General features: G+C 44.0%; 3 protein-coding genes across 3 annotated transcripts; 1 reads left to right on the top strand and 2 right to left on the bottom strand.

Annotated features, from left to right (window-relative positions):
* Positions 1–1,999: 1,999 nt before the first annotated feature.
* EV420DRAFT_1484928 (uncharacterized protein) lies at positions 2,000–2,707 on the top strand (the record flags this gene model as incomplete). The annotated part of the gene is made up of 4 exons (XM_060470130.1): positions 2,000–2,144; positions 2,197–2,347; positions 2,376–2,589; positions 2,642–2,707. The coding sequence occupies 4 exons, from the start codon at positions 2,000–2,002 to the stop codon at positions 2,705–2,707; spliced, it is 576 nt and encodes a 191-aa protein (XP_060324838.1).
* A 5,269-nt stretch (positions 2,708–7,976) lies between these two features.
* On the bottom strand, positions 7,977–9,260 carry EV420DRAFT_1277835 (uncharacterized protein; the record flags this gene model as incomplete). The annotated part of the gene is made up of 6 exons (XM_060468050.1): positions 7,977–8,045; positions 8,103–8,425; positions 8,478–8,509; positions 8,562–8,765; positions 8,807–8,996; positions 9,050–9,260. 6 exons carry the CDS (start codon positions 9,258–9,260, stop codon positions 7,977–7,979), a joined length of 1,029 nt encoding a protein of 342 aa, XP_060324837.1.
* Positions 9,261–13,325: 4,065 nt separating this feature from the next.
* Positions 13,326–14,285, bottom strand: EV420DRAFT_1723827 (uncharacterized protein; the record flags this gene model as incomplete). Its single annotated transcript, XM_060479795.1, has 5 exons — positions 13,326–13,364; positions 13,459–13,474; positions 13,728–13,865; positions 13,927–14,010; positions 14,062–14,285. 5 exons carry the CDS (start codon positions 14,283–14,285, stop codon positions 13,326–13,328), a joined length of 501 nt encoding a protein of 166 aa, XP_060324836.1.
* Positions 14,286–14,560: the final 275 nt, after the last annotated feature.

Below are 14,560 nucleotides of genomic sequence, written 5' to 3'. Positions count from 1 at the left end.
CGCTGTTGTACATGTGTAACCAACTTAATTTTCAATTCTGGGTTTTGATTCCGATCTAAGCTTACAGACCAGTTCAGGAGAAGGTAGATAAAATGGACTAAGATACAATCATGACATGTCAGAAATACTAGCTGGGTATAGACTGTACAAACAGAAAAACCTATCATTGTGGCATGATCATTGAGCCCTTGATGTACCAAGATGAAAGGGGACATACAGGATCAGGCTTCTCTGGCGTTTGGAACAGAGCTCAATACATTCTCAGGCAACTGAAGGGCCTCAGCAACCGAATGTGGTACAAAGATGGCCTGTCATCGATTTTTCTTGACTCGCGCAGAGACTACACCATATTAGACGAAGGGCAGGAGAAGAAATGACAATAAGAGATGTACCCCGGCTGTTTCCCTTGCTATCAGAGGTCAGGGTCAATCTTCTCCGTTTCTTCATGGCATGCTCAGCTATGGAGATGTTATGTGAACCATCGATACAAGGCAGGGAAATGATGTGCTCACTGATGTTGGCTTCATGATTAGTAGCTCTCTTCATCGCGTTATTGTGCCTCTCGTGAAGCACGGTGATCTCCGCTTGGAGGCCTTCGATATCCTTCACCACTTTCTCCTGCCAGTGAAGGTCATGACATATCCTTTTGTACTGATTGGCATTGGGCTTGAGAAAATTCATAATGAAGTAGGTAGCAGCAGAGGGCATGATAGTGAGAGATAGCGGTGGTGGTGGTTCAGGTCAGAGATGAACTAGGCATGACATCACATTAGTACAGGATGCCATATTATGAGATGACCTGACGATCGGTAGCCTGCAGTGCTTAAAACAGGCCAGTACACCTAAATGAACAGAACTCATCAGGTGCCCAGACAATACCATGACTATAGGATAGCCAACTGTGACAGGGCAACAGGAGCGCAAAGCTGAGTGAAATTTGCTAGCATTAAAATATTATGGTGCGATGTCCTCAGACTCTTCATGGCCAGACAGGTAACCGTCGCGACTGTACTAGGACGTTTGCCAAGAAGCTGATGTGAAGGCATTCCTATCTCAATCTTGAGTATTTTCTCTAGAAGATATTCAATCAGTAGTTTATATAAATTTGCCTTGAAGGCAATATTTTGAAATGTACTCATTCCGAAAAGTTCGAGATATCCAAGGGTCAAGGTTGGTCAAGGTCAAAATGACTTATGTAACCTACTGTCCTTGATCAGAACTACATCCTCGCTTGTCACTTCTTTATTCTCATCACTTCTCTCGGTGCTACCCCCTTCAGCAATGGATGTGAAATCTTCATCAAATGCATTTGACAGACTTCAAACTGCAACCCAGACACTGTTATCACCAGACATCGACCGAATGCGAAGCTCTTGTTTGATGTATGCCCATAAAGATGCGATGTACACAGTGAAGGAGGAGAGAAGGAAGCATGCATAGTTGAAAGAGGACTACGAGAAAGTGAAGGACCATCAGCTTGAGCTTCTCAGCACACTCCACCTCCAGTATCTTGCTGACCAAGGTATGATTAGTCCCTTTTCACGCCCTCGAGTATTAATTTTTTCCTAGGAGAAGGCCAAGTAACTCTCAGTCAGTGATCAGAAGAGGTCTTTAAGCTTTTCAAGAATATGAGGCATGTGGGACCACCACAATGATGATATCCAGTTCAGCCTGTCCGTTCCATTCATATTTTGCCATTGATTTCATTTGCTGATCCTTGCATGTAGAGATGATGACTCGATTTGTATACCCTCAGCTCTTGTATTTTCTCGATGGAATGTTGTACATTGTAAGCATTTCTAATATCTATCTATCCTCTTATCCCATTCTAATCCAAAGAAAACATAGACTATGTTGTATTTCTACACCTAAACAATCACTTTGCCCGGATATATGTGTCCAAACTGATAAAATTACATTTCATTTGTGCCACTCGACAAACAGAACCCCTTGAAGACCACCCCGACATGACCTAAACACCACTACCAATGATAGAAGAATGCGGTACCTTATCCCTCTTACCGCCCTGGCCCAGATGCTCCTTTCGGCAATGATCTTGCACTTCCTGAATAAAGGGTTGAGTACTAGGGTTATCAAGATGAAGGAACATCCATACTTTTATGTTTTCTGGCTGCAGTTCTTGGGTGAGTGCCTGCTTTTTGTGAGACTGTTCCGCTGCTTGGTCATCCTCTGAAGGGGTATCAGACAAGGCAGGTCCTGGTATTTGGATACCCACCAGTATTGTTGATATAGTCCTGGAACTGCAGCGCACCGTCACTTCGACGAGTGAGATGAATGACCCCGCCCTTGATCTCTGCGAGCTGGTCCTTCAGTGCCTCCTTTGTCTGTTCGTTCTTTGATATTGCCGTTTGCAGGTCACTAAGAATTGCCTCGGAAGATTGGGATAATGCCTGGTTGGCCTCATCCACCATCGCCATGACCTTTCTTGCACCCTCGAGTGTCTTTTCTGATTCAGGAAGAGCAACAAAGCGGGCAATGGCTGCAATTGCGTCCTCAATGATGGTACTGCTGGAGGTCACCATAGACGAAAATCAAAGAACGGGTGAAGGTGGTCGTAAAAAGATGATGGTGAGTGTTGGAATGAGAAAGACGAACTGCCGACCTGATTTTCCAATTGTAGGCAGGTTCCCGATTGCGAACTGCTTATGAAATAATGACCTTTAACATTGGAGGAGATTCAGCATAAAGGTAGGGATGCTCTACTTGATTAGCATGATATAACTCGAGTGAATCACCATCTACTGCATTGCCTGTCACTGATGCACCATTCCTAGGTCACCCTCTCACAAGACTTGATTTAAAAAAGACCTTCCAAGCAGCAAACTAAGCTGACTCAGTCTTCTCGAGATGCGCTGCTGTCTTCTTAACCCATCTAACTGCCAATGTCTGTTCTTTCTATTCCTACAGCTTCTGTCCAGGATGCGCCAGCACTCAAAGTTTATATCACTAGAAAACGGAAATCTGATGATTCCTAGACTGAAGTTAATGTCGAGCAATGGTCCCTGAGTGCGTTCGTCCACATTCTTTACGTCTCTAGTTAACAAAGTCCTTGATATTAGGCAATAGGCAGCTTGAAAGGAACCCAGCTTCGATTCATGAGTTGACCTCGGTTATCCGAATCTCTCACTCTGATCATCCTCTCACCTACATCTCAAAAGAGTAGAAAGCTACCCACCTATGAGAAAATAATACACTAGTCTTTGGTGACTGTGTAAGCCGTAGCATGCTCTCATCTTTTTCGTGTTCGTGAATGTCTACCGATGTACAACAGTCGACTGATTTGTGCTTGTCTCAGTTCATCCCAGCTGCCTATCAAAAAAACAAGACTGTTGAGGTGCCTACCCAGAGATATTAGGTAAAAACAATGGCCCATGTTCCCTTGGTGGCCATCCTTTGGAAATCGCCATATCCTAGATGGCCATGGGATACAGGGGTGTCACATTGGCTTTGGTGAGATGCAACATTTCGGTTGGAAGAAATTCCGGCCGGTTCCAGCTACTTGCTCATCCATGATGAACCCGGCAACAGGTAATGATTCATCAGGGCAGTGTAATATAGGGATGAGCTCGTCCATGCCTGCGAGGGCCACTTCTTTTTTTGGATAAACTATTGTCGAAGAATGTGTCCATCTTATTTTGTCATCCGAGTCTTTCTCAAGCTCACGTCACTTCTAGAGACTCCTTTGTGGAATCCACAACTGAGGTTCGAAGCGATTCTCTGTGCACAGCGTTAAGAGAGTGCAACATTCCTGACAGCATTATGAAGTAAAACGTTCGCACCCATGAGGTTGTGGAGGACACCTCGAGCAAAACTATGCAAGACCAGACCGAAGAATATGTCACTGAGACAATGCGATCCTGAGGAACGTTGGTGTCACCTCGATTAATATGGTGAGCCAAGAGCATATCTCCAATTGTTCTTAACCCAATCGCTGAGTCCAATTCTAGATAGTCAAAGCCAGACAGGCAAACGGCTCCACCACGGATGCCAGGCCCCATCTCTCCGATGTCTAGATGACAATAATCAAGACCATCAGCCATATCGATGCAGTGGTGTTAACGGGTGCAAACACCTTCGAGTAAATGCAGGGTATTGTGGGTCTGAAATCCTCATCTTCGACCAAGAATTCTCACAAGGGATGCAGGAGACAAGTGAACAACAAGTAGAAGTGAGGGGAAAGGGCTGCTGAGAAGGAAGGTGATGTTACATCTGTGGGTCTGAAAGTACCGCCTCGGTGGGGAAGCATGTGGCTTCAAGGAACAGCGGTTCGAGGTCCGTCTCCTTCTACAGCCGAAAATGTGCAAGGGCTGGTATAAAAGGCCCCAGGATTTCTGTGGATGTTATCGAAAAGTCCGTGTCGATAACCCCCATTTCAAATCAACATGCAATTCGTACGCATCTGTCTTCTCATTGATACCTCCATACTGATGAGCTCACATTTGTGTAGACTGCTCAAACCCCCATATCTCAGACCTGTGGTACTGCTGCCTGCAGCTGTTCTTTGTGAGTAAACCTTTCAGGGTTTGTTATCTTGATTGTTAACATGTGTCGAATGTAGCTGTTCTTGCCAGGGTGCCGAGTGCAAATGCGCCAGTTGCAAGCATTAAGAAAATACTCCGAGCACATAGCTAGCTATTGTGCCTTCCATTTTATATGTCTTTGCATAATGCAAAGGCCAAGTTGTTGAAATTGTTATTGCTTCCCTGGATTGGTTGTAAGCAAGCGAGCGTCAAGCAGAAATTCGAAGGCAACTTCAGATTGATCCAAGCAGTGAAACATAGAGGAAAGGGAATCTGTAGTATATTATGTATGGGCATAATAGCGTGCAAAAAATGTGATGAACGCAAGTTATATTTTTCCAGTCGCAAGTTACTTGTAAGTGCACAAGTTTGTGTCCCCTCCCACAAGTTAAGTGTTTTCCTATACTGATATACATATCATCAGTTGTTGCCATAGATCTCCGAATAAGATCTGGGGGCGGGTTCAGAGCAAAACGAAATGATTAGACCGGCCGACATGATTTCGGTGATTAGATATCATGAGTTTTCCTTTGTTTCCATGGTGGGCCAAAATCCTTGGGCATTAAGTTTTGATTTCTCCTACCTTAGCTATTTCTTTGTCGCCATTTCACACGATGGAGTCAGATTTTTATTTGTCTTCAATATTTTGATCTCTAAGTTTGATCCTCTGTAGCAAAGTGCCTTCAATGATTTGAATTTAGAATTTGAGGTATGTATGAATGTCTTCTGTGCGATAATTGATTTCTGAACTGGAATGTTTTTCAACCTTGTCCAGACAGTTAACTCTGGATTCAATTGCTCTGCAAGCCAATAATAAACCAAGGTATGATAACCAAAATTCATGGAGTTCCATGGCTCATGATATGGCCCACTGAACAGTGTAGGTATCGCATTCGTTCCCAAAAAGTTGACATACGTATGGTGCATAGTCCATAATCAATTGTCTGGACCACAGTGGGACAACAAATCACAGACTCCTTACAACAGCAAACTTGCTTCAAATGTCCCTTAACTTGGGGTAAGATTCGAGCAAACTTGTGCACTAATAACCAACTTGCGGCTGGAAAAACCTCACTTGTGTGGGTGTGAATTTTTGCACGCTATTATACTCATGATTATGACAAACAGAACAGAAATTTTGCAAGGTCCCTATGGCTTAGCGATGTAGGTCTCATTGACATCTGTAGAATGTAATGGACCTTTTTTCGCCAGTTGCAACTTTCGATCCTCGCTATCAGCAGCGAGGACTGAAGTTCATGAACATTTCATAGACAATCATATCACACTTGTTTTTGCGTCTAATTTCACATTATTGTTCATTCGTTGTTTGCATAGTGCTGGAAATCACTGTTGCAGCTTCGGTGACCCCAAACACCCAGTGACTTGATATTGACATGGAAAGGATGGCATCATGTGCAAGATCTACATGGCTTAATGGCATAGATCTCATTGCATTGCAAATAATAATTTGAAGGTCCACACTACGTTCAAATCTGACTGAACGTACAGTTTTGGAGGAAATATGGGCAAACTTAATTGACGTCGCAATCATCAATGCCATGCCCCAGTCCGACAAGTGGGATTTATGGATCCTTTTGATTTGAGGAATGTTGTTTTGAATAGTATGTTGCACTGCCTTCTACATAAGCCGATCTTGCCTGTCTCAGATCGTACCAGTGAGCTAGCAAGAAATCAAAACTCTGAACATTGGGACACAAGTTCATCATAATAAACTGGGGAACACAAATCCCATGAATACTCCCATAATTGCCGGGCAATGCAGCAGCTGATCCGAGGGAGACAGGATAGCCTGTCTTCATAAGAACAGTTGTAGAGGCGTCCGTGTGTTAGTTCTGCTGGCACATGGTGGGTCGATGCTGCTAACCACTGATAATCCTGGTCAGTGGATGTTTGCAAGCTCACCTCGACGGGGATGATGTCTTGGTTGACTGACTTGTCGGTCTCGATGCGTGTCCAGAAGGATTCAGAGGGCAGCTTGTGTCTTCTCCAATTCCAGCAGCACGAAAGCCACATGAGGAATTGGATGCGAGGCAGATGATCGTCTCTCCACTGCGACCATCTTCCCCTCTTCAGTAAGTCCTTTGTGGCCTGGTTGGAAAAAGCGGTGCTAAAATCAAAAATAGAAATCGAATCACATGAAATCGTCGAGTCAGAGAAGTTGAGCAAGTCAAGGTGAGTGTTCCTTTTTTTGTTAAACAATCATGCCCATAGTTTGAAATCAGCAAGCGGTGAATGCCTCTTTGGGACCAGATAGCAGATCTGCTTCCGTGGATGGTTCCTGGGTACAATTTAAGACTGGATCTAGATAGCTGAAATGTTTATTTATGCAACATACAAAAATGATTTAAGAATGCAATAGGCAGCTAACACAAACATGGGTGTCTGCTGAGATCATCCTGTCAAGGGCAGAGGGTGAGAAGACTCTCATGTTGATGGCATTTTTGGGTCGCTATTCAAAAGTTGAGCTTGAGGGTACAGGGCTGCCATACACGCCCTTGTCGTATTTCGAATCAACTCTCTACTGCTTTCTGGTGACTGTGACATCTATGAGAAGAATTGGATAGAAAAAGGTGGCGAGAGCAGATGAACCTAGTGTTCTTGAAGTTCCTCAGTAGTTGTTGAGGGCATCCTAGGTCCTGTGTGGTCTGCATAGGAGTCAGTGTCAAGCTAGACATTAAGGAATGATCCTACCTAGCTCTTTACGCTTCCAGTCAGCTTTTCCCATATGGCAGAACTCTGTGTCAACCTGCTCTCAAACAGATGCCAATGCCTTTAAATTCATCTGCACCTGCTTGTCCCAGATGAATGGCAGATTGTGCACTGTTGAGCAACAAAAGAATCCAGATAATGCTTCTGGAATGATGGTTAAATCTGGCAAAGAATAAAGTGCAAACTTGAACATCTGCTGACCTCATGGGTGGACTGTGCAGCAGCAAAGAACTAGCAGTTCCAGTTGGTTAGCGGCGAAAAAATAAGTATGTGCACGTGTTCCGCCCTTTCTTGGTACAAGATGGCATCAGTAACTGCATAGAATAAAGTGATGATGTTTGGCAACTTGAGAAAGTTTTCCTGGTGATAGATTGAGACACTTTGACTCAGCAGAAAGACAAGATTACCTAGACGGACAGTTACTGATTCGTCAGCCTTCAGAGAATAAACCGCTCCTCCCTGTGCATCTCAATTCATCAATGATATACTGTACATCCTCATCAAACTACGCGAATATCAATCTTTCATGAGATATGCTTTAGCCACCTCTGAGACCTTTGTTGCAGGGAACGAGGCTAGAAAAAGGCAGAGGGAAGGAAGAAAGACAGAAAGAGAGAGAGAAGCTCAGACACAGACACAAACATGCAGATGATAGTTTAATTGTACAGTACAGCGGAGCTACATGATCGTGTTTGTACCTATTGACTACAGATGACTTCGGCATATCGCAACAACCTTGGGATCAATTTTTCCAAAGATCTTCAGCATCTCGTCCTCAATCAAACAGATTAACAACCCATTCCATAGATAGGTCAATGAAGAGCCACTCACCCAAACTTTATCCTGGATGATCTTCCCGTCCTTGCTGATCACAAAGTCGCTCTCCTCCACGACCTCAGACCTATTGATGTACTTTCTGCGAAGCTTCTCCTCGTCATCCAGAGAGCCTACAGCAGCATACACCAACTGCCTACTACCCTCTTCAGTAGTAAACCCCAGTTCTTCTCGTATCTTTTGCAAGTGTTCTGCCTCCTTGGCAGGGGCACCAGATCTGATGTTCGAGAAACAGAGCCCAGGAGTAACAGAGTTGACAGTGATAGCTGGGAAAGATGGCACATGGAGTTGCAGAGCTTGAGCAAAGAGAACGTTGAGCACTGCCATGGTATGAGGCTCACACACATGAAGGGGAATCAATGTGTTACGCACATTTGCTATCATGATATCGGTGCTTCATTACCCTGTTCATATGCCAGTGATGCAAATGGCAGCTTGTAAGGGATCGAGACATACTCCTCTGTGGAATACTCCCTGTCTGACAGCTTCGTGAGGATGCCCAGGGAAGCGATGACATCCTTTTCAATCGTGGTCCAATAGTGTATGTCGCTAGCGACGATGACAAGTCTCGGGTTGACCAAATGCTTGTGAGCAGTCTCGAGCATCTTGGGAATCATATGAATAGCAAGTAAGCCGGGACCGAGGTTGTTTGTATGGATGCTGCAATGGTGATGAGCCTTGATTTATTAAAAAAAGAAGACGCCATGTATGTTTTCTCCCAGCCCTCCACTTGCTCATACTCCCATGTTGCAATGCCAGCATTCTCCACGAGGATATCCAGTCGGTCCAGTTCCCGGTCAGCCCTGTCAGCGAATGCAACAATGCTGCCAAAATTAGCAAGATTGAGGATCCAGAACTCTGCCTTGGTGTAGCCAGTGCTAGCTTGGATCTCTGTAATGACAAGGATTAGTGGGGCTCGTACTCTGGTAATCAGATGAGCATACTGGCCAGGGCTTTCTTTCCCTTTGCTTCATCTCTTGTGGTCAATATCAATCGTGCAGGGTTCATCCTAGCGAAATGCTTTGCAGCCTCGAATCCTAAACCAGCATTAGCACCAGCAAGGATGATCGTCTTCCTGCTCAAGTCAGTGGTAACAACAGCAGGCACTGGCTTAGTTTGGTCTGTGACGAATTGTTCATAAGATCTGAGAGCCATTGGGGTGGATAGTAAAGAATTGTGCATATCTCACAGCTTTATATGTGATCAAGCGCAAATACATGGGAAGAAACAACATTAAATCGGAGTCTTGATGCTACTGTATGCTGATAGCCTACGCAGATGTAGATATTTATAGTGACAGCAATGGGAGAATGACATTAAGATGCTTAGTAGTATATCTGTTCCAAATCACGACGAGGCTAACAACTTCATGCTGGACACAAGAATGTTAGTCATATAGTACTCAGCATAGAGTAATGTTGTATACAACCCATTTAGTATCATCTCATCCAGCAACAGGGCGTACGGATTGTGCCAAGATTGTGCGCTACTGAGCAACGAAGCATTGCCAATAAGCAAACAATGATGCCGGAAGGCCGGTTAAATCTGATGTAAAATCGAGTAAGTACAAGCTTGAACATCTGCTGACTTCAAGGGTGGGCCACATGGCAGCAAAGAATGAGCAGTTCTGATTGGTGAATGGCAGTGAATGGGCATCGACATCTGCCGTTTTTCCTTAGTACGACATGGTGTTAATTACTACATAGAAGAGAGGGATGATATTTGGCACCTTATTTCCCAGCATGTCGAGACCCTTGTATCAGGTGCTTGATTCATAATAACATGCTCCATTTGGAAGGATGGCAGATGCATACTCGAGATATAGCATCCTCCTGGTCATAGTTCAGCCCAAAAAAGGCGGTTAAGCACAGGTGGAGGGGCAGTGAAGGTCGAATAAAACTTGGCTGGACCACATTCGCTAAAAGCTTGCTTAGCTCTAAACAGAGAAAAAGTTTGGATGTAACTCACATCGATCTAGATGTGTGTTCTGAAAAGGTCTTGGTGGCGATGGAATGCCTGCAGTAGCTCTGAACACTGGTCCACCTTAGAGAGTGGTAGCATACTGAGGAAGTCTGTTGCACGTGATTCCGGTGATAGGCTTGTTTCAGTCCAGCAGCGCTTTGAAGTCATTACTAGATCCAAAGGCAGGCACCTATACTAATGCCAGGTAATTGAATTAGATGTGCCTTTTCAGCAGAAAGACAACGTTACCCAGACGAACAACCAATCACTGGAAAGGGAAACAGTCACACTGCAGTGTATGTTGAGCATCCCTCAGGCTCCAAGCTCCGAAACTGATGACAAGATTGAGAAAGGCGGTGAGCATGAGGAATGGGCAAGGATTGATGGTGGTGGTAAGAGAAGAGCATATACCTGCTGTATCAGGCATTCTGGCTTCTTCATGCTGACTGGGGGAGTTTGTAGGTATGATGTTGAGACTGAGAATATGGACCTCAATGTCATTGATGAATTGGAAGACGCTGAGTTCATCATGGCTGATGTTGAAGCGGAGTTTGTCTGGCCAAGTCTACAACCACCACCACCATACTACTTCCGAGTCTCGTTTTGCCTTTCCATCAGTCAACCACGATGGAGTCTTCTATATCATGTTATCCCATGACTGGCTCAGGTATGTCTCTTTGCTCAATCATTGGCAAGAGCGATATCCATAGTATCATTTAGATTTCTTCAACATGCATTGCCCGACGCGTTTTTCGACCTCAAACAGTGAGCAGTTGCTACTAGACTAGGATGCACCAAAACTGTAGACCAACCTGTCTGCACCAGACCTGTGAATGGTGGTGGAGTAGTCCTGGAGAGAATATCTGTGATAGAGGATAGAAAAAAAGTACAGGATATTGGCTATGTTGCCCGACATGTTGCTCATACAGGTGTGTTCACTTCCAGGTTTTCCATATAATAAAGATAACCTTCATCTGCCTCCAGAACAATGGGGCCAAAGCAGAACTATGACAGGTCGAAAGAGAAATGTTTGCACTGCAAGTATCATTCTACCCATCCTTATTCTCTATGTGCTCTTGAACAGTCATCGAATTAGAAATGTTTGCTGGGAGATTTGGCATACAAATTCTGGTACCGTAGAATGTGAGTGCTATGTGTTATCTCCGCCATGCTCTCTGTCTGATGCATCTTTCAGTCTATCTATTTTTCTGGCTAATACAATCGTTGATTTGGATATATGCATGATTTATCTCATCATAATGACAGATAAACATTTTGTCAGATCAGTCGAAATACCACACCACAGCGAATGCTTATTGTGCAATGACGTCCCCTCACAGTCTTTTGGTCTTTTACCGGGTTTCTACAAAATAATGAGAATTGATCAAACTTTTTTTTGGCTGCCCAGGTATAGTAATTCCCCATCTTAGATTCCACCAAATGCATAAGCACTGTGAATTATACCTTCCTGACATGCAACTGGCTATATTCCTCCGAATTATCCATCAAAGTCTCTGATATCACCACCAAGGCCTTTGGTTTGTAATCCTCATGAATCCACTAATCTGGTCTGTCAAATCCCAAATCAGTGGTATTTTCTTTATGACTGCAGGCTCCATTGCATGACTTGATGACACCAAAACATTGTATACTCCTTTGGGAATCAATTCTAAATTGTTTATTCTATCATTACCATTGCTCTTGGTGTCGAGTCACTGTTAAAAGAAAACCGGTACCTGTGAATTACTATATTGGGCAGGTGAAAAAAAGTTCGATCGATTCTCATTATTTTGTAGAAACCCAGTAAGTAGGTCTGAGACATGGAGAGCCACCACTGACACCACGATGACAATGCTACCCTCAGTCTCCAATGTACTAGTTGCCCTCTATATGTCCCAGATGTTGCACTTGGACACTCTAGACAGCTTGGTTCAGCACATTGCAGACGCCACACCATTGACAACCCTTCCCATTCTCACAAATACACATTCGCTTGCCTGTGACTTCAACAGAGTGACACGGACAGCCATCAGACATTTTGGCTTACAGCTTAGCCATGGAATACTTTATTTAAAACCTGAACCGGATGAAGATGCTTCCAAAGATATTCAGAAACATTATGATGTCATCCTATATAATTGCCAGAAAGTGAGAGAGGACCTGTTTCCCACCATTGAAATGGATCTTACAGACATAGAGCCGCTACTCCTCACTGACATACATGGCCCATATGGACTTGAACCCTTCCTCCAGTTTATAAAGCATATCTTCAGATGTTGGTCCACTTGGATTGACCTCCTTGATGACATTCATGATATCATTCACTCAGTCCTCAGTTCTTTACAAGCAGTTGTGACCTACCTTGATTATATCGAGCAATTTGCACATCTTGTTTATGGCCATTTCGTTGACAAGGATTGGGTGGATCGCCACTGAGGCCACTCAGACTTGCATTTGTGCTTGCGTTGGACTAAGGAGTCAGTGTTCAAAGTGGCTTTTGCCTTGCCACTGCATCGCTGGCCTCTGGGGTACTATCCTGTGTATGCTTTCTCAGCTTTATTCCACTTAGCCATTTTCTGAATGCCATTTCTACTGTAGGCCTCATTATGCCAGCTGGTAGCCAGGCAGCAAGGTAGTCTCAGGCCAAGGGACATGTGCAAGAAAATGTCAGAATGTGGGTGCAAGGATGGCAGTCCTCTGATGCAATTTAGAAGTCACCATCTGTTAAACCTTCTCTCGAGCTTGAAACCAGGTGTTGTACCTCCTGATATCTTCCTGCTATGCTATAATTGGGGTCAGGATATCTTCAAATGATATGCATATTTGACAGGATTATCAATGTAATACCCAATCTGCTGTATCAGTAAGACATCAGATGTCACAGTGCAATTTAAACTTATGCAGGAACCTGTACCAGTTACATTGTGAGACTCGCTCGCCATGTCCTGCTGCTCAGTCGCTATCCACAAATAAATTTGTACAGACCAACAGTCGCTCCATTCACTGCTGTGAGTCACCTCCCAAAGTTCTTTCAGACTTGATAAGACATTTCTGTTCAATGATACAGCTGTTACCCTAAATTTGAAAATGCCGAGCAGTGAATTCCTCTTTGAGTGTCTGAGATGGGATTTGCTTCTGCGCAGGCTTCCAGGAAAGAATATCTGCAGGAACAATGACTAAATTGGGGTACATAGCATGCATGTCATAATTTGGATGATGCAAAGACAACACATTGAACTGTAGCATACGATTGCCAAATTATTTGATGTCGCTGTCTCGAACTGGATACAGCTGGAACTACAAAAGGATGTCCATTCCTCACGCAATCCCAGAGCAGTAGGCAGTTGTTTGAACATAAGTATTAGAGATCAGCTCGACATGCTGTGAATACCTGGACCAGCTGCCTCCTGTACATCTCATAGTCAATCTAGCATTCAAATCGGATGATTATAGTATATCTGCAAGTCATTACTGTATGATTAAAAGACCGTTCCAAAGAATTCCAGGAGAATTCCAAGAGACAAAAGAAAAAGAATCAAAAAAACATCGGTAAAGAACAAATCTTCCAGCATGCCCCCTTCTTCAGTCATTGTTCAAACCAAGAATTCAGAATTCAGATAAGGCCAATGGCCCCCACCGCCAATACAATAATATAAATACAAAGGGCCAGGGCCATATCCTTCCATGATGCAGAAGTCATCAGTTTTGGAAGTGATTTGGCAGTACGAAGCAACAACGCCCTGTTTCTGGGAGATGTCCATCTCACACGACCCACATAAAACTCTCCATTTCTGGTTCCTGAATATCGAGTGAGTCAGTCAATCACAAAAACACGTAAAGAGGTGAGATGGGAACATACTCGTTGTTGCCTGACCAGTCAGCATTGTCTATGAACAATCTCTCACCATTGGATTCAGCAGCAAAGTTGATGTTAGCTGCGGTCCTATGAAAATTTTGTCAGACAAACAGCAAAGCAAAAAATCAAACCATGTACTTGATGGTGTAGGTGATATCGGGATCATCCCCATTCTGCTGGAAGAAGAACTTGGAGGGCAAAGTGCTCGCACTGATGGGTGCGCCGACAGCAGGTTCAGCTGACCATGAGCATGTGTTATTCCAGACTACAGTGAGAGCAGCACCCTCAAAGTTTGGGTGGCACCAGCCCCGAACAGACAAGGGCATGACAGCGAAGAAGAGAGCAGAGAAGAAGAGGATCATTGAAGAATACATCAGAAATAAAGTTGTTAGATATGAGGATCGAAATGATCAGCTTTCAAGAAGATGAAGACTGAAGTCTGCAAGGTATGAAAGTGAAGAAAGGACAGCTTTTATAGTGAGGGTTGAAAGGATCTTGGCATCCAAGACCATTGGGGGCATTGTCATCACTGTATAGCATGACTGATATACATCGAAGACGCCGTTCTAGTCAAACTCTGCCCGACATATACAGATTCCTTCCAGCAACAGTCCTCCAAATCGGTTACAGTAACAAA

Source organism: Desarmillaria tabescens, assembly GCF_030435595.1.
Source record: "Desarmillaria tabescens strain CCBAS 213 chromosome Unknown EV420scaffold_57, whole genome shotgun sequence".
NCBI classification, from domain to species: Eukaryota; Fungi; Basidiomycota; class Agaricomycetes; order Agaricales; family Physalacriaceae; genus Desarmillaria; species Desarmillaria tabescens.
This window is presented reverse-complemented; position numbering and strand designations above follow the sequence as displayed.